At 37.9% G+C, this 20,855-nt stretch overlaps 1 protein-coding gene across 4 annotated transcripts; it reads right to left on the bottom strand.

The window, feature by feature from the left end:
* Positions 1-597: 597 nt before the first annotated feature.
* Positions 598-20,758, bottom strand: LOC109063870 (metabotropic glutamate receptor 2-like). 4 transcript variants are annotated; one of them, XM_042766671.1, is made up of 7 exons: positions 20,380-20,758; positions 20,102-20,296; positions 14,487-15,068; positions 5,496-6,357; positions 3,712-4,775; positions 791-971; positions 598-695 (listed from the first exon to the last, which is right to left on the bottom strand). In XM_042766671.1, the coding sequence occupies exons 3-7, from the start codon at positions 14,952-14,954 to the stop codon at positions 622-624; spliced, it is 2,649 nt and encodes an 882-aa protein (XP_042622605.1). In that variant the 5' UTR covers positions 14,955-15,068; positions 20,102-20,296; positions 20,380-20,758; the 3' UTR covers positions 598-621. The 4 variants fall into 4 exon arrangements, with proteins under 4 accessions (XP_042622605.1, XP_042622606.1, XP_042622604.1 ...); XM_042766672.1 differs by having other exon boundaries at positions 20,102-20,269; XM_042766670.1 differs by having other exon boundaries at positions 20,102-20,758.
* Between the last annotated feature and the right edge of the window lie 97 nt (positions 20,759-20,855).

The raw sequence follows: 20,855 nt of genomic DNA, 5'->3' as shown, positions 1-20,855 counted from the left end.
AATTTACTGAGAATACAGCATCTAAAATCACATACCATGGGGAACATTAAAAAAAGTAATATATTTTGTGCAAGTTTCATTGGTGCTCAAGGTCCTGTGGTTGCAGTAATCACGAAGACTTAAACATTCGTATATCATGCCTTTCCCCAACAATGACTCGTTGAAGCCCAACAAAATACAGTTATAAAGACTGAGAACTCAAAGTCTACGGTTAACATTATTTAAGACTAGTCAGTTTCTTTTGTAGTATACATAAATCGGGGCACATATTGCCAAGTCTAGCATCATGTTCAGCATCATGTTTCTTCAAAATAGCTTCCATTCCTGTGTCAGGTGGCTTTAAATCTACTAGACTTTCACATTGGCACATGGGATTTATAATCACATTTACAATGGTCCTTGTCCTTTCCAAGCTCTTGATCATAAAGAATAGCTTTATTGTGTAACTGAAAGACAAAAACATGCTTGGTCAAGATAGAGGTGACCACAGGATCACTTGGTACACCTTTTATTCTTTTATAATTTCCAGGAAATGAACTGGAGTATCAAATGAAGAGAAATTGCATTCAATTCCTGATTTTGATGATGAGATATAAAATTGATTAGATGTTAAGTTCATCTTCACAACGATGATGTCGTAGAATCTACCACCTCTCGCCCGTTACACACGGTTGGCACTATAGTGGAGGCTGAAGCTGTGGAAATTTAGTTTTAAGTTGTTGAAATGAAAAAGGCAAATAAATAGTGACCAATAACCATTAGCTTAAGCTTTAGGAGTGAATGTGGCTACCTTGTGAGTAGGTGGAGCTCGGTGCGGTGGCTGCTATGGAGAATCGGTTGTCTTTGGCCCTCAGAGTTGTCACATTCTTCTGAGGCTGGAAAAGGATGATGTGGACTTTGGGGGCAAAGAGGCAGCCAAGTACCACAGAGCCGCTCAGACTGACAGAGATGCACATGGTAGTGGTCTGCACCTGTATCAGCATGAAGAGGTTTTAAACATGTTCAGATAAGTTGTTACCGAATACTTGAGCAACTCTGTGCAAACCTTTAATGTGAATCTCAAAAAACAAAAAACAAAACAAAAAAAAAAACAACAACCCTCAAAGCCTTGGTTAGATTTCACCAGCAACATTTGCATAAAATAAAGCCTTTTTTAAGACCATAAAGAAGATTTGAGGTGAAATATGACCTGTTTTTGATTCAGCCTCCATTCTTACTACTGTTTACTGTGCATCTGTTGTATACCATGGTACCAAGTGATTACTAAATTCATGTATCATTTTGTTTACATTGGTACTTCAAAGAATGCCATGGAAATACCAAGAGACATGTTCAAAAAATGGTATTACCATAGTACTATGTCCAAATAACATGGTACTACCAAATATGATATTTTTTGTTGCCCATTGTGTATGGTTGTATACATGTTTATCTATATCAGTGTTATAAAGTCGTCTTTGTGAGATTTAAAGTCCAATAGTGAGGTACTGGTGAGAAATATTCAAATTTGTGAGACTTCTAGACACACTGCAAGATATAAAGTCATAATTGGGAGATCTAAAGTTTAAAAAATAAGTCAGAATAACCTTTAAGGCAAAAACAGGTCACATTTCTCGGCATACATCATCAAGGATGTCTTTTTTCAGAAAAGTAACTATTATAAAATTTACTGTGAGGTGTAAATTATTGTAATTTCTTTCTCACTTTGAAATGTAAAGGCTACTTGTCAGCCTCAATGACGTTTGTGGCTGACAAATGTAACCTTTGGAGGGCGCATCCCTCAAAATTAGAGAAAGCAATTGGTTTTTTTCTTATTGTTTTTCAGAGATCTTCGACCCTGCTGTTGGAGACCCACTGTCCTGGGAAGTTTAACTCTAACCCTAATTAAACACACCTGAACCAGCTAACCAAGGTCTTCAGGATCAGTTGACAATCACAGGGAGATGTGTTGAAGCAGGACACAATTAAACTTGGCAGGACAGTCTTCAGGAGCAGGGTTTATTCAGACAGAGAACATCCCAAGCCAAAAAGTCCCTCATTATGTTTCAAAGGTGGTAAAATAAATCACTTAAATATGTTTGCTGACACTTAACCTTTAGGTCCCATCTCCTCTCCCTCCAAAGGTTAACTGGATGACACATCACTCCAGCAGCACTGATATTGACAGCACCAAACTCATCTGTGTATAATTCTCTGGATTCTCTGTGATTGTGTTGTAAATTTGTGTGCTGTTGGAGTGCAGGGATTGCCACTCTCAGCCAGGGGGCATTCTTGATGACCGTGTTTACCGTGTCACTAACTGAGCCCTGACATCTCTTGCCCCACAGTGATGAGAGTCTCCTGATAACATGCGACAAGCAGCCCTCATCCCTCAGATAGTGTTTCTATATCGACTAGACATTCACAGCGCTGTGGTGTGTGTTTGAGCTGGCACACTGAGTTTGTCTGGTTAAAAGTGCCAGAGGCCAGCTCTAAAAGTAATCTCATGTTTGGTGTGATTACTTGCAGAAAACTTCAAGACTAAACTTACTCTTGAGTTACATAAGAAAGAATCTTTAAAAATATATTTTGGCATATCTGTTGACTGTTTCTGTTTTCTCAGTAAGCAAAATCATAGAACCACTCCTATTTAGCAGCCTTGTGTAGCCAGACATTTATTGCATTGTGCATTTTTTATTAGTCCTTTGCGATTGTTGTTTGTCACATTATATGAACACGAACCCCATGTCACACTGTAGGATCTTAGTTGTCATAATGTCAGACTGTACGACAGTCAAGACAGTCTGGATCTTGTGAAGCCAGATCTGGATGCTTGTGAGCCAGATCTTTGAGGGATCCCTGCTCTATGCATTTAAGGCTAACCTATCAAACACATCATGCTTACAGTGTGTTATCATTTGAAAATTTCAGGCACTGGCCCTCCAGGGTGATGTTGGAGCATGTGTTGGAACTGAAAACTCTGCAGGTGTGTTGGACAGCAGTGTTACTTGAAAATTTCAGGCAGGTGTGTTGGAGCATGGTTGGAACTGAACTCTGCAGGACAGTAACTATTAAGCATTTGATGTACAGTGACCTTATGTGCCTTTTAGAGTGTGTCTACGCAAAATAGATCAGTGGTTCCCACTCTTTGTCTTGGAATTACCCCAACACTTCACATTGTCTCCTGAGCCCCTAATGTAGGGTTCTTCAGTTCTGCTCTTGAAGGTCCACTGTGCTGCAGAGTTTTGTTCCAACCCGAATTAAACACAATTGATCAAGCTAATTAAGGTCTTTGAGATTGTTTGAAAATTACAGGCAGATGTGCTTGATCAGAGTTGCAACTAAATTCTGCAAGACCAGGGACCTCCAGAAGCAGAATCAAACCTGCTCCTGAAAGGCAACTGCCTTGCAAAGTTCAGTTAAAACTTTAATTAAACACACCTAAACCAGTTGATTGAGGTTTTTGAAACAGGTTTCTGGGGGTAAATTAGTAAAAAAAAAATAGCAGGAAAGTAGCTTTCCAAGAAAGGGATTAAACACCTCTACCCTAATCAACAGACCTGATTTAACTTATCAGTTGAGGAAACTGCAAATATTGGACCTTGTCATATAAGGGAGACATCCTAAAATTTGCTCTGTTGGGTATACTCCAAGGGAAATACAGAAATAGATATAACTACAATAGACTGGCATTTACCTTCAAATTTGCTTCTAACTATGGGCTCTACTTACTCTGTAGTCACTGGCAGTGACATAGAAGATGGGCTGAAAGGCCAGCCAGATGATGCAGGTGGTATACATGGTGAAGCCGATGAACTTGGCCTCGTTGAAATTCTCTGGACACTTCCTGGTCTTGAAGGCATAGAAGGTGCAGAGGATGATGAGGATGCAGTTGTAGGTGAGGGACACCAGCATGCTTGAGTCCAGGCTGTTGCATTTCAGAGTCACCACATCTCTCCGATCTGGACCCACCTCTTTCCTTACCCCCGGTGCCTCAACCAACAGCCAGATAAGAGCAACCAACAGCTGGGCGGAGATCAGTGCGGCACAGATTGCTACTTGAGAGGCAGGGCTGATGAACCGTGGTCGTTGGGCACTGTCCCTTGCCCCACCAAAGATTCGTGCAATCCTGTTGGTCTTCGTCAGCAAAGCCGAGTAGCAAACAGCAAAGGAGGTGCCAAGCCCGAGACGTCGCAGGGTGCACACAACTGCTGAAGGTTTGGCAATGTAAATGAAGGTCATGGCATAGCACAGGAGCACACCAAGTAGCAGGATGTACGAAAGTTCTCGACCGCTAGCTTTTACCACCGGAGTATCATTGTTTCGTAAGAAAAGCCCAGCCACGGCAAGCGTACACAGCATCCCCAGACAGGCGATAGTAACAGGTCCTACTGCCCATGCATCTGACCAGTGGATATACTCCTCTGGAAGCTCATAGCACCCTGTCAGGTTTGCAAGGGGCCATTCTCCAAATCCACAGTCCATACAGGTAAACTCATCTAGGAGATATTGGTGAGGTTGGCATGGGATGCAAATCCAACAACACACATCCCCAGGCTGCATACTTTTAGCTTCATTTGGTTGACATGGGTCACTGCACTGGGATGTCGGAACTACTCCAGCAGCCCAAGGCACCACACTGATATTGAGCACGAAGTCCTGTGCCCAGTAGCCTATCTTCCGGTAGACAAACTTGTTTTCCTCTTGGCGGTAGTGAAAGATGTTGTAGCGACCCAGGCTGTCACCTAATGAGGTGAACCGGACCACATTCTCAGTGTCAGCAGGCCTGAAAGGAGCTGAAAAAGGTTTAAAGACATTACCTTTTGTAGTGGCTTAAAGCTAGAGAGTGTGTGCAACATAAATTTCCTTTAAAGTGATTGTGCAATTAATTTAAATTCAGGTTAAAACAACATTAAGTAAATCAGTATATTGTCCAAGGTCTGACAAACTGAGTATGTTTACCTGGATTTACATCAGTAATCTAACTATTTACCTTATTCTGAATAAGTCAATATTATGCTTCATGTGTTTACATAAGTTGCCTTTAGAATATTCCTTTCATGTTCCCGCTTTACATGTTATAGTACATAGACCGATTAATAGCACATGTCATTACGTCCCCACGTGAAGCCATCCAATGTTCCCTCCTGAATTTTACATATCAACATACAGTTTGTCTTTGGTACTGTACAGTTTTTGGTGTTTCGTTTTTAATTTTACGAAAGCTTCAAATGCAGTGTAATGCTATACATGCGAACAGACGATGACAGATAAAAATGTGCCTTCTTGCTTGAAGCCATGATCCTTTGTTTGCCATCAAACGGCTTTCAGTGGGAGACAACATTGATCTGAGTGACAAATCAAGTTTCGGTGCATTAAGACTCTATTATTTGTTAGATCTAATTATAGGTAGATAATTCAAGAGCTTCCTTATAGGTTGGGAGGAAATGTTCTATGGCAATAAACAGGACTCAGTGTAACTTGAAAGGTCTCAGTTGGTCATTAACTCTACTCACCATCAAACTTAGTCTTGAGAATAAACTCCCGGTAGAACCGCTTGCCATTGCCTGGCTTCATGGCATCGCAAACCTTTGTGGTATTGGGGCACACAGCTTGCCGCATGTTGTGTAGGGCATAGGCCATCGCATAGACTGCATTCACCACAAACATGATCTTTGATTCTGGCTTAAATGACCCATTCCTAAGGCTATTACTGGCACAGCCTTGTTCGTGTAGATGACAGCCAAACCTGTGCTCCCAGAATTCCCTAAACCATGGGTTCCGTGTGTTCAAATCTGGTGTTAGCTTGGTGAAATAGTCCTCAAACTCCCTGATGGAGTATGAGGCAAGCTCAATGGTGAAAGCCCCGTTAGCAGCCTTCTCGCTGCCGTGGACTTCGGGCAAAATAATCACGTGGACTACACTCTCCTGCGCTCCCCAGCCATCACTGGCCACCCAAATGAAGTTAACATTCATCCTGGCTGCGGCAGCGAGCAGTTCTCTTGCATCTTCACTTTTGGTGAAAAGGATCACCACTTTGGCATTGGCTTTTTGCTGAAGTGAGCGAATAACATTTTCATAATTTCCTCTGTTTACTGAACGGCTGACTTTTACTGAAGTTGCGATGCAGATTTGGCGTACTCTGGCTTCTTGTTGAAATGCATCAATACCCGTCTCACCGTAGTCTCCCTCTGAGGCTACAGTAGAAACATAAGTCCAGTTGAAGTATCGTATGATCTCAGCCATGGCTTTAGCTTGATAGAAGTCTGGTGGGACAGTTCGGGCAAAATAATCATAACGAGATTTGTCACTGAGCTTGGCACTAGTGGAAGCATAGCTTATCTGTGGGATCTGGAAGAGTCTAAGAAGGTTTGCCACCTACAAAGAAAGAAAAATAATTGCTCATTAAGCAGTAATACTTTTGTATAATGCAATTTTATCCAACCATTTTATCACACTTTGCATAGACCTGAGCTTTAGCAGTTTTTTTAAAGGAATTATACACATATCTATTTTAGATATGACAAACTTCACAGTTTGAGTTGAATTACTGAAATGAACTTTTCCACGACATTCTAATTGTCGATGCACCTGTAGATAGCACAAAAGTGGTGCAACTGTTTACTGAATTTGCGTCTTTTTGTCAAGAAATAAGTTTATACCTTGCTTTATGTCATAAATTAAAAACCCTATTTTCCAAATGAGTGAGTGACCTACAGATGACCTTTGCAATATGTCCCATAACATTTTTTTGAGTGTGGGAGGGGGGGGAAATACAGCTTTTTTTGACTTCTGTCCTGTTTTCCTATCTCCCTCATCTGAGCCTTTCGTTTCAGGCCATAGTTTCATGGGACTCAGACAGACCTAATTCTGATCGCACAAGATAACTATGCTAGCGGACAAAATGATAATGTTAGGTATGGTGCAAGTTTTCCTCAGGCCATGACACACCTCCAAAATCTGAAATGGGTGCTATTTATCATTTTCACTGACAAATTTTGACAGAAAATGGGCTGTTTTCACTTGAGAATGCAAGAAAATCTTTTTCAAAGTCAAACCATAAAATCTTTGTATTTGTATTTTATAAAGAAGGTGTTATCACAAGAGGAAGACGGCATATTTTCTAATTTGCATTTTCTTCTGTTTTCTTATAGTCAGTGGCTCAGTTCTAATGATAAGTTGGAGAAGCTCCTCGCACTGGAAATTATGATAATAGCACAGACTCCAGGGACTTTTGTGTAATGACAGAAATTCTTGTCTGAATTCACACCAACACATATGTTTCAGATGTTTAAAAAAGCTTTCAGCATTGTTATTATTTCACTCACATTTAAAATTCAAGCTTTTAAATGTCAATTCCTTAAATGTATCTAGTCAAGGTGTTTGTAGCTGCCTTTAAAAACCACACACAAGAAAATGTATGTGGTTGAAAGATTCTTTATGCTACTGTTTTTCCATTATTATTGTTGCTTCCTCTAAAATCCCTAAGGAGAAATAAGCAGACCCAAATTGACCTACAGCAATTATAGAGCAATAAAATTGTTATCTTGTTCTCAGGACAAAATTCTGAGGAGCAAGAACTGACTGACATAACTGTTTTGTGCCAATAAGGTGGATAGCATGTTTAAATATCAATCAACAAAATGATTGGGTTGTACTTGTTGGGTTTAGCTCTCAACTGACAGACATTAAAGCTGATGGGTGAAGCACTCACATGTCGGTTTCTGACAAGCACACTTAAAGAACTCCATTCATTCAAGCCTGAGGGAGAGCAGACAGTCTGCTAAGAGGTGGAATTGAGAAAATCTGATTCATTTAGACAAGTGCAGTTCTTCACAGAGGAAGAACACTAGTTTGGCATCTCACCTCTGCTAAATTTGACATTGTATGGGCTAAAGCGTAAATAAAAGTGAGAAAATCAATGAAAAGTGGAACTAAAGTAATCATTCATTGTTACTCAAACTACATTGCCATTGAATTTGCTCTGCTTTTTCCTTAGCATTTAAATTTTCTAAGGAATTGGCACACCACCCACTCATTAGAAAAGTAGAAAAAAAGGATTTAACTGAGCAGTGGTGTTAATACTTGTGAGCTGTATGCAAAATCTGATGCTGTCATCAGCACCTCTTAGGCATCACTGGCCACGGCTTCTCAGCTTTAGAAGCTCGAGCAGATGTTGATATTCCAGTTACCTATCAACACAATAAATTTTTTTTTTCCCAGGAAGCAGAAACTGCCATAACACCGCTGAAGCATTTGACAGGGACCACCTGAGCTGACACTAGTGCGAACACTGCTGCCCTACTCAGGCAGCGGAACATGGAGATATAGATCTTGCTGCACTACCCATTCTAAGAGGAAAACTGCTGGGTAGCTTTTGCTGCAAATCATAATGGTGTAAAGTAAAGGCTCCCGCAAGACTCCAAAAAGCAGAAATATGTGACAATGTCATTGCTACTGAAAGTGCATTTATGTGCAGTATGAAAGTTATATTTCAGTCAGGCTACAGCCAAAAGGAGGGATCACAAGTCATATCTTGAGACCAGAATATCGAGCCAGTAAGCAACAACCCAACATGACCTAGAACACCCTAGCAACCGTATAACAATGCCTTAGCAAACACACAGAACACTGTAGAAACCATCTACACATTAAAAAAAGATAACTGGAGTACGTTTTACAAGAACATACTATTTCAGTCTTTCTACTTCCAAATTTCACATTTAATTCAAAGTGTTACTTGTGAAATTTACTAGCAATTTCTGGGTGTAAACTTTCAAAGTAAACCATAACACTCTTTTTTTTTTTCAATGTAGCACAGTGGTTCTCAACCAGGGGTCCGGGATCCACTAGGGGGCCTTAGCACAGTTCAAGGGGGCAGTAAGATGACCTAAAATTATTTAAAATAAGGAAAGCTTCAAAAGAAGCTGAAACATCTAAAAATTAAGATGTAAACTGACATCATATTTCTTATTTTAATTTAAATATATGAGGGAATTTTGAAAATGTTATTTTAACCCTGAAAGAGTCAAGGAAACTAGTAAAAACTTTAAAAGTCAAGATGTTTTCCCCCACTTCTTTTCTGTTTTTCTAGTTATGTCAAGTGCTAAAATATGTTACTGGGTAAGAGTTGTTGTGAAATTGCCATTTGTCAGTAAAAATAAAGATAAATGTTAATGGGAAAAAAATAATTATTTGAATATTGTCTTGGACAATAGGGGGCCTCAGATACAAGAAGGCTGAGAACCACTGACTTAGCAACACCATAGCAACCACCCTAAACACGCTGGCAACAATCTAATAATAGAACACCAATAACAATTGGTGAAAGAGAGCATAGTTTTTTGGAGGCAAATGACACTTACAGTAAATATAAAGTGCATAATTTAGTTGTTCCTGACATGTAATTCCTAATTTTAACATATCAATTGGAAGATAATCACATTCTTAAACTATTCTCGGCTTAATCAAATTGTTTCTGAAAGTCTGGTTAAAAACAAAGCTGTGTCTGTCCTAGTGGTTAGATGGGGCTGCAAAAGAATGAATAAGCGTCTGACCCTGTCCTGAATGTGAACCGCACACCCAAATGAAAGGCTAAACAGGGTCAAGTGATGATCTGTGACTGCAAAACCCCTTTTCAAGCTTTCCCAGCCTCCTACTAACATAACATAACACCATTTCCCAGGACACTTCTTCACCAAGTGCTACACAGCCAAGCAGCGTCTTCACTCTACAGTAAGAGCTAGAGAATTGCAAATGATTAAACATGACAAACAAATAAACGTGGTATGCATAGTAGTCTGAAATTGGTTTGTTTCAATGAGTGCTAATTATTTTCTAATTCTAATTCTCTAATTATGTGGGAATGCAAATGATTTGGCATTTATATGGCATTAATTATAAGCGTTATTTTTCTGTTGTTTTGGCATCCCAAGAAAACCACATGCAGTTCCAACCTATTAACATTTTCAGTGTCTCAGACCACAGCAGACATCTCCATATGAGTGACCTTGAGACACACACACCTACTCTGAAGACAGCACAGTGTGTTAATAATACAGAAACACTAACAAACAGTGACTCATGGCAAACATCTTCACCTTAAGAGACTCACAAGCATAAAATCATCTAACAATACTTTCTCCACACAGCCAATTTCACAAAGGATACCATTTTGTCACATAGTTTCCATGCATGTGATTATTATTTATAATTCTATGCTCACACACCCCCATTCTGTGCTGGAGAAATATGATAATATATTCCGTCACCTTGTGGGGGAGAGAAAATGTGCCAGAGATGAAAGGAGCATGGTGGCTATTTATTGGTTGTCATTATCAAATACATAGCGCAATATGTGCCAAACTCTACAAATGTCTCACATACAGAAAAATCTGAACAAACGGTTTTCTGTCTTTTTAATTAGTGCTATCTGACATGAAAACATTCAGTTCAGATTGTAAATTCACTAATGGAAAATCCTTTATTCACCCTGATGTCGTTGCAAACCTGACTGACTGTCTAACATGTATTAACAACGAGGACCGGATCTTTCAAGCTACAAAAACGATCCCAAAGTGTCCCATTTGACTCATTCCTGAAGTCAAATGATAGCTTTGTGTGACCAAAATTTGAGGCATTATTCCCTGATGATCTGCCAATCCAGTGAGCTGTTCACTACTGAGTGAGTTGAACTCGGGAACCTGATCAGTATTGTTGTGAATGAATCATTTAGACCAGGTTTGTGAACTGGATCAAACTATTCATTTAAAGAAAATCACAATTCAGACATGGCCACATCTTATCTACTCATCTACAAAACACATATTATACAGAAACTTCATATTTAATTGCATTTGATTATTTGTAGATTGGATTTAATAAATTACACATTGAAATTCTTGCAACTGGTTTTGTCAAAGGTGTTTTCATCCATGTGTGAGCTGAAATTTTGATCTGACCAGCAAGCGTCAATTGATTCAGAGTTTTGAAAAGCTTTGGTTCTCCTATCACTACAAATCAAATTACTTCAGAAGGTTTGGAATATAGTGCAGGACTACCATATCGACTACTTTATGACACTTTTATGATGTTTTTTATTGTTTTGTTTTTTTTGTCATTATAGAGCTTGACGTGAGAGTCTTCATAAATGTTGCTTTTTTTGGGCCATCAAAAAATTCAAATAGGTTTGGAATGACATGAAAGTGACAAAATGACAGAAATGTAATTTTTGGATGAGCTATTCTTTTAATATCTAAAAAATTAAATAAAATACAGGCCACATTTTCCAAGATGTTTGCTCGTAATGATGCGCATTATGAATACGAATTTAACCATGAGATAATTAAGCTATCGTGAATGACGTGCATTGTGAGTTGTGAAGCCATGACGATTTTGTTCCCTCTCTAGGGACCTGTCACTCACAAAATAAGCAGGATAGTCTGCCAATCTCATCACCACCACCCACTCCAGCACTCGATATAGCTCTGCCTCCCGCCACCATTACCCACACACACATTAAGCATTGTACCATCAACCAATGAATGGTAATGTGTAAGCCCTGATTCTGTCTTACAATCCAGATGGCAATGGGTGAAAAACAGGTGTGAGAAAACCAGCAAGGACGTGTGCTACCATGTGTGTTATGTCCTTTATATTCATGTTCAGTCGTGTCATGCTTATGTTTGGGTTCGCTGCCAAGAGCGTCTCTCATTTACCACTGGGCTGTATGAGCTCCAGGTTTGCTGAAGACCCCTCAAAGCTCTTTCACCCCAGTGCTGGACAGGTGGCATGGGCTTTGGCAGGCCTTGTCAAGGCCCTGTTGGCCAGCACTGTTGGAAGGGCTGCTCTAAGACCTTCAATTGCGGTCGCTGGCTGTGACATACTTCCCACAAGAGTGAAACACTCAAATGTGTATGTCTCTGCACAATATATTGTGCATAAAAGCATCAAATTCTTGCTATATTTGTTATATATACTTAAGTTGACAGACAAAAATTGCCATGAAGTTGAAGTCGAATTTGCCATGTGATTAGCCACTTTGGCGGTCACAGGAAATGACATCATGGCAATGCTGAATGTCTGATGGCATCACAAGAATGCGCACAGTCTCAAACCCTTCAATATAGCGACTGTCCTGCCATTTTTATTAGTTTTTTATTTAGATTAAATTTTTTATTTCTTTTTTTTTTTATTTTAGTTATTTTAATAATTCAACTTAAACTTATTTCATTCAGTTGCCAAGGCAACATTTCTATTTTTTTTTAGTTTTTCAACCAGTTATCTATTAATTATTCATATAATTTATTTCAGCATTATTTCAGTTGTTGAAGATTTTTTAATAATATTACTTTGTTTACTTTTAAATTTAAATTGTGTTAAATTTTACTTCCAAACATGTATGAGTTTCTTACTTCTGCTAAACACTAAAGAACATATTTTAATGAATGTTGGTAGTCAAACAGTTAACAGTAGCCATTGACTTCCATAGTATTTATTTATTTCCATTCTATGGAATTCAAAGACTTCCTTTCCAACATTTTTCTGAATATCTTCTTTGTGTTCAACAGCTGAAAGAAATTCATATTTTTTTTTGGAACAACATGAAAGTGGGTAAATGATGAATATATGAACAAATTAATTAAATTATATGAAAATGTAATTTCATATAATATGACCCCCATCATTTTGCAACCCTCTTTGTTGTGCTGAAGTTGGGCTTAGATGTGTGTACAGCAGTTAGCAATGTAAATTCCAGCACAACTGGCTTAACAATTAAGCCACCATTCCTACCGTATAAAGTAAGAGCGCAGGGCAATTACCACTCAGTCATCTCATGCTAATCACTGCCCAAAGGCAGAGAAGCATAATTAACAAGCTGTAGATTCACAGTCTCTGGACTCTTCACTCAGGAGGAGGTCAGTCTGTATAGAGCTATGGGCAGATGTGTATATTGTTTCGGTTGGATAGGGAGGAGTTGAGTGTAAAGTAACTAAAAGAAACATGGTCAGAAGTACTTCCTTTTTATATTGTATTTACTAATATGATAACACTTTCATATTTCATATTCATGTCTTTGTGTGAGAATGCAAATAAACATTTGAGAAGTTGAGAAACTGTATTAATGTTAGTCTGAGCTTAGTCTCGCGTAGCCAGACCTTCAGACTAACGGCTGAAGGTCTGGAATTCATGGCAGCTTTCATTGGACAAGGCCCACCCATGAGGCTGTTTGACTGACATATCAAACAACCAATCACAGTTCGTTTCGTTCAGCATCACGTTTCGGGGCGTGGAAATGTCGCCACAATAACAGGCCAGTGTGTAAAACTCTCGGACGTATTTGAAAGATTCTATGCCGCGAACTTTAAATATTTCACATACTTTTGAAAATCCAGCGTTTAGTTGATCCTTATAAGCGCTCGTCGTCACAGTTGAAAACACAACAGCTTTATTTTTTCGTGAGGGGGTTTGGCGTCATGGCATCTTTGTTTCCAGGTGGAACATTAAAGAATGCGACACACACGTCTCCCGGAAATCCTGTATAATTCAACCAATTCGACGATGACTTTGAAACTCCTCAAGTGTTTCCACTTTTGTGTTCCATATGCATCAGACGTTCAGCCAACGGTCCGTGGGCGTGACGTCTGAGGCTGAGACCAGTCTGGGCTTACTCAGACAATAAACTGAGCAAAATGTTTTGCAGGGGTGTAGCAACCACTTTTCAAAGTTCAGTGAACTTAAATTATATTGTAAGAGTCGCAAAACAAAACTGCAGGCAGCTGCATAATACAAAGATTGACCAATCAGAAGCCTTTGTTTGCTTTGGTAATGCATTGAACATGCAGAAGAAGTAATTTACCATTGCTTGTACCCACTTATCTGCCTTTTAACTACTGAGGGATTGTTACATCACCTAATTAATATTTATAAACCAGTTCTTTACAATTTAAATAATATATAATTGTTTTTACATTATGGCAATACGATCTGAATGTGCTTAACTGTTATGAAAATACAAGGTGACCATTTTTATTAAACACAAGTCAAAACCTACTGACCAACCATCTAGTCATATAGATTTATTTTTCAGAAAGATATTCCATTGTGAACTGCTTTGCATAGTGCAATATTATTTTAATACTGTGGATCCTATTATAGTTTTTGTTAATATTTTGAATTAGATTTTATTTTTGTACTTTGTTTTTATTTTAATTTTAGTAATTAAGTTTGAGTAAATTTGCTGTTTTGATATTTTCTTTTCTAAATCTGTCTGTATTTTTTATTTTTTTTTAATAAAGTTTAAGTAGTTTTTAAAACTAAATTTTTAAACTAAACAAAAATGAGAAATATTGCCTTGGTAACTAGATGAAATAAAATAAGTTTACAGTGTATGCTTTTTTTATTTTGTTTCACTTAATGTTTATTTTATTTCAAGTAATGAAAATGTGTTTTTTTTTATGATTTTAGTTTTAGGCACTGCATTTAGATTGCTGTACTGTCCACCTTACCTGTATAGAAACATCACTATATGATCCTCCAATCACTCCAGAGATGGCCAGAGGCAATTCGTCCGGCACAGGATTTGACCCATCGGGACAGATGAAGCCTGGCTGATGAACTTTTGTGAGAGAAGCCCTCACGAACTCCAGTGACTGCTCTAGTGCGTACGTGTCTTTGGAGCAGGTGTCCAGTATATGGGCTCCCAGCTTCAAACCAGGCAGGATACGGTTGTCCTGATTAATTTCGTCCAGTGCCAGCAACATGGCCTCCAGCCTCTGGATCCCCCGCTCTTCATTTATCTTACCGCAATCCTCCATCCCTTCACCCTTCTCGTGCACGGGGAACAGCCCTCCGATCACCAGGTCTCCATCTATGATGATCTCCCGCTTGGATCCGGCCAGAGGTGGGGTGTACCTGGGGCTCGTTTGGGCCAGAGGAATTAACAGAAACAGGAATATGGGCATAACCCCAGCCATGACGGGGTTATGGGAGGTGAAGTGCTCTTATAACTACCCTGTGTGGTTTAGTTGGTTGAGATATTTAATATGTCTGCCGTTGATTGTAGACACATCTCGGTATCTTCTCTGCACCTGAAAAATAGACATGAATATCATTGACTCATAATGCAAAATAAACAACACTGAAAATGAAAAATATCATTTTTATATGATTAATACTTCTGATAACAGAAGAATACAATGCACAGAGTCACATATTACATAAGAAATTGAATCTGCATAAGGTTTTGTGGTGGCAGTGAGGAGGCGGGCATGTCTAGATAGCAATTCATCCTGATTGAACTCAACATTTGAGAGGTGAGGCTCTGTTTTCTAGCTTCATTAATTCAGATACATCAATAACTCCCCGCGATTCCGTAATTTTCTCATGGTGTCAAAGGTGATGGATATCATCTTTTTGGTTATGAAAAATTACAACCTGAAGGAAGAGGATGAAAAGATGAAACGATAAATAATTTCAGCTGATAGGAAAGTCTTTCGCAACTATATTTCACACATACTGATAGAGCTTTCATCTCTATTTAGAGATGCCAGACTATCTTCTTTACTTGTCTAATACCCTGTTGCAAAGATTATTATGTATTTTACTTCTATTATTCATTTTCAGATGGTGTATGTTTTTAAAGAGCCTTTTCTATGCTGGTTTGGGATAGTTCTCTTTGTATGGCATTAATTATATCTTTAGAAATGACTAGATGTATCTGGTATGGTGGTGTATTTCCTGACATATTATGTTTGTTTTATATATATATTTTATATATATATATATATATATATATATATATATATATATATATATATATATATATATATATATATATTTTCTCAGGAAATACACAGCCCACCATCACAGTCCACTTCTGGCTGAATGCTTACTAGTCCTGATCTCTTCATTCTGTGTAAGGCTGTGGGTTTTATTTCACGTTTCATTATTTGTTAGATAAAATACATTGAATCAGATTGCTTTGAAGCGTAACAGTACATCTCTCTTCAACAAGCGGCACAATTTGAGGTATCATATACGGCTGTAGCACATATGGTGCAGGACGAGTTACATGCCAAATTTTTAATAGTTAGGGTTAAGGGTTTTGAAAAATAATGAGCAATAATTATACTGATGCTTGTCTTAGCCAGCACCTAATTATAAAATCTAACATATGTTTCTTTCACATTTTTTTCCAGCTTTGCCATTTGATTGTGAATCATTTTTGAGTCACTAGCAAGTTTACCCTCTTCTGTAGTGCAAGATATAAATATGAATTGCACAGCAAAACAGTTATAAATAATACAGTATATATTTATAAATTGAATTTTTTTATGCCTTAGATATGATGATGATTAATATGATTTGAACATTTGAATGTGAAGGAGATGTTCTTATGAGACCTCTGGACACCACTAACTTTTCAAAAATGCCATATGAGATTTAATTTAAGATAAAGCACCTATGCTCCCGGTGTTTGCCCTCTTGTATCCTTCCTGCTGGTGTAATGAGGCAACATCTTGTTTATTAGGTTTCTATTCCTTAACGTTTGTTACCATGGAAACCAGAAAAAGTGGGTGGGTTGGGGTGGCAATGCAGTGTGATAAAGATATACATGTATTCTAATTAATACAAGATCTGTTATCATAGGTGGATTAAATTGAGGGATTCTAGCAAGTTAATAAAGTTGATTCCTTGTAATGTCGGGACTTCATAAAATTGCATTTTTCAGATTCTGATCTCAATCTTCCGAAAATTAAAAAAAAAATTGTTCTTACAAGAAAAGATGACATTAGATTAGAATAGATACAACTATTTGAAAATCTAGAATCTGAGGATGCAAAACAATCATAATATTGAGAAAATCACCTTTAAAGTTGTCCAAACGAAGTTCTTAGCAATGCATATTACTAATCAAAAAATTTGGAATTTACTGTAGGAAATGGACAAAATATCTTCATGGAACATGATCTTTACTTAATATCCTAATAATTTTTGGCATAAAAGAAAAATCAATAATTTTGACCCATATAATGTATTTTTGGCTATTGCTACAAATGACTTACGACAGGTTTTGTGGTCCAGGGTCACATATACTAATATATACCTTTAATGAACTACTATGTACCCTTTAGTGTTAAATAGTGTTAAATACATTTAAAGTTTGTACCATAGGGTACCGCCCGAGTGACAGCCTTGTAGCTTTTTTTTCTGAGAGTGTAGGTGTGTTCTTTAGCTAATAAAAAATGTGCTGGTCTCTCTCAGTCCCCAAACAAAACATTACGGGTTATAATTAGTTCACAGGTTTCTAAATTTCACCAACAGCAGTTGACCAAAACCACAAAAACATTTAAATGACATTAAAAACTAATCATGGCTTTTCCCTCTTCTCTGGAACAGATGGAAGCAACGGGCACCCTCTGTTCGCTGGACAAGAGAAAATTGTCAAGGTAATGAACCAGTCCATGGTAATGAACAGAGGTCTGGATATTAGTACATCAGTAAAACATAGAGGTCTCACTTGAATAATGAACATTCACTCAAGTTTAAGGCCACACAATGTCCTCAGGCATAAATATCAAAGTATATTTTAGGTTTTAATGTCAATATCTCAGGTTTTACACTTGGGGGAAAACTGTTAACTGAAGAGTTATTGAGAGGAGCCATCATTACTGTGCTCTTGAATAAGGCACTTCAACCAAGGTTGCTCCAGAGGCACAGCGCTGCAATCAGTGCACTGTAAATCGCAAAGGAAGTAAAACGTACAAAATGACAAGCGGTCAAAATGATTTGATTTAACTCTTTGGTTGTGCTAAAACAAATTCTTTACCTAATTTGTTGTTCATGATCAAAAATAACCGGCCTTTTAAAAATTACTCATCACCAAATCTTGGATTCAATCTTTTCATTCAATTAGCACAGGTTTTGCATTTCTTTTTGGAACTGATTGATCATAGACCTCATTGATTTGAGCTTATGGTTTTAATAGAAAAAAAGGCATTTTTTGTGAATAATTTTGGCAATGGTGACTCAAAAGCTGAGGTGCATAAGCTCAAATCAGTTCCAAAAAGAAATACATAACCTGTGCCAATTAAAAGAAAATTAAATGAAAAGATTGAACCCAAGATTTGGTAACACTATCTACAGCATAAATTTTTCTGTTTTTTTTTTTGTTTTTTTTTTTTTGTAGTTCGGTCATTTTTGACAAGGTGTAGAAATGTAGAAAAAATTATAGAACATTTTTTTTTTTGGGAAGATGTTGGACCTTGTGTGAGCAAAGCCAGTAAATTTTAGTCCAATGCAATAAAATTAACTAGCATTTACAGGGAAAAAAGGAAATTGTCTCCAGGTCAAAATGACCGGAACACAACCTGACGGTTAAATTAAACAAATAATACTTCTTTGATTTAAGTTAGGTAGTTAAATTAAGCAGCAAATAGAGAAATCAAAGATTTTGTTTTTTTTAACTTGCAGACCCTAGTCAAGTCCAACAAATCTGATTCATAGCTCAAATCTGACGATGATATGAGCTTAGTTTAATATAATAAATCTAATGATTACATCAGTATATAAATCTTTATGAGATCATACATTTTTCTTAATGACATGCAATCAAATTAATTTAATTAATGCTCATATCTGATGGGAGAATGAACCTTCTCCGCCAGGTTGTGGCATGATAATTGTTATTAATGGACTTAATTTCATTGTTTTTTCAGTGTAATCTGATTGAGGAGCACACCACACGGATCCAGTCTCTAACCCCAGGTTATTTAGGCCATGAAATCCATAAATGCCCAAGTAACCAAGGGAAGCACATAATAATGCTGGAATTCAGAGCTTGTGGAAGAATTAATTCCCTTGATTCTCTTGTCTTGGCAGCATTTACGTTTATACTGAGAGACCAGATGGGATTTTACCAGTTTAAACTGAGTGATTTAATATCTGTGACATATATCAGTGTAAAAATATTACATATTATTCCCAAACACCCTCACGTACAATTAAGGTCCTATTTTCTTTTTATAGGACCCACTCTGGTTTCATTGATAACTTCTGGAGCTCAGCCAGAGCAGTTGAATGGCTTGGTAAGGTTGCCAAGGACGAAAGCATTCACAGACATGGAGCAAATTAACTATGAGATGTTTATCTCAGCACATCCAATCAGCTTTGCTCTATGGGTTGTTATGGATGCTTTACACTATTCAGATTCAAAGTGTCAGCGGATGAACAGAACAAAGTGTTCAGTTTTGTAAGAAATTTCTTTCTCAACAGGAAAATGGCATGTAAATGCCATTTCACATGCAATGAAAGGTGTTCAAAGGCAAGGGTTGTGCTATTCATATGGTATGAATATAATTATTCATTAAGGCTCAGTGTTTTTCTCTCTTTGAACTGGTGTCAACAGTACAAACATTAGAGAATTTATAAAACCGTGTCACTGCAATTGCTTTGTTGTTTTTTAAGGTGGTATGATTATAATGATTTGACTGTCTTCATATTCAGCAGTTTTGAATATTTGCTTGAATAAATGCATTTCATTACAGAAAACTAACACATAAGCACATTGATGAAATGCGTCAACAATTCTGAAAAGCCTGAAAATGTTTCTGGAGGATGGCTTCAACTTCCACATGTGTCCACATTTGTCTGAAATATTAATCATGAATACATAACCAGGGTTTTACAAATTTGCATTAATCCAGAAACTTGAAAAAATATATATATATATAATCATTTCAGTTGATCAGAGAGTAGAGCGTATCAGATTGTCAGTCACACTTCTTTTGTGCTCTAATATCAAGTGCATTTACAGTCAACAAAGGAGCAATATCTCATTGACATTCAAACGCAAGCCTGTCCTGTTTGTATTCTATCACACGACAGGTTTGTGCTCAATAAATGCCAAAGCATCCGTGCACGCGCGCGATAAGGCAATTCTCTGGCGCTTTGACTTGCTCTGATTATTGCTGCATGTAATAAATTGTTCCCTAACATAATAAGCATTTCGTCTGTGTTGGTAAACATAACCAGTCTGACATGCAATTGATTTTAAAATTAACGAAAGTGTGCGCAAATACGTGCGTACTGTGGCGCGTAAATAAAATGCGTCCTTGCTTACCTGTGATGAAAGGATTTGGCAGAAATTCAAAACCTTGTGCAACTTGTTTCAATGGTGCAAAGTTGGTTTTGCTTTGGAGTTGGTGAGAAATCAGCTTCCATTTATGAAGTCCCCACAGGTGCAGGTGTTATGTGTTTGGATCTGTCCTTGGTGGAGCGCAGGAGGTGACTAAGAGGAGGAGGAGAAAGATCTTACCTGTGCACAGTAGAATTCACTCGAAATGATGAATGCTTTCTCATTAAAAGCAACGTGCACCACAAACACCTTCTTCAGCCCACCTAAGTCCAGTTAATGGCCAGGTCGGTGCTTTCTCCTCAGTCTCAGCGTTTCGCGAGAGCACAAGAATTCAGTCCACACACCTGCCATCGTGAGAGGTTTAATAATCTCAAACTAAATCTCCACGGATCCACGGTTCGGTTCTCCCAGTCACGACTTTCCAATATCTCTTAGTGAAACTTGAGAGGTTGTTATTGAACAATATTGGCCAGACTTAAGTAGTACCACAGTAACACATGGTGAGTCACTGTGTTATGATTTGATCTTTTAATTTCAAATAATGGTTGTTGGTGTTCAAGGTTAGAGCTTCATGCATTCGTGAGGTTCGGGTGGAACAGCTACCCCTGCGCCCCTTTCGTGTACCTCTCTCTCTCTCTCTCTCTCTCTCTCTCTCTCTCTCTCTCTCTCTCACTCTCTCACATCTGACCGCTGTCTGTGAAGATAGGTGGAGTCACAAATGGTTTTCACGCTTGAAATT

The sequence above is a fragment of the Cyprinus carpio genome, chromosome A11 (assembly GCF_018340385.1).
Source record: "Cyprinus carpio isolate SPL01 chromosome A11, ASM1834038v1, whole genome shotgun sequence".
NCBI lineage: Eukaryota > Metazoa > Chordata > Actinopteri > Cypriniformes > Cyprinidae > Cyprinus > Cyprinus carpio.
The sequence above is the reverse complement of the archived record's forward strand: the minus strand, read 5'-3'. Positions and strand labels throughout refer to the sequence as shown.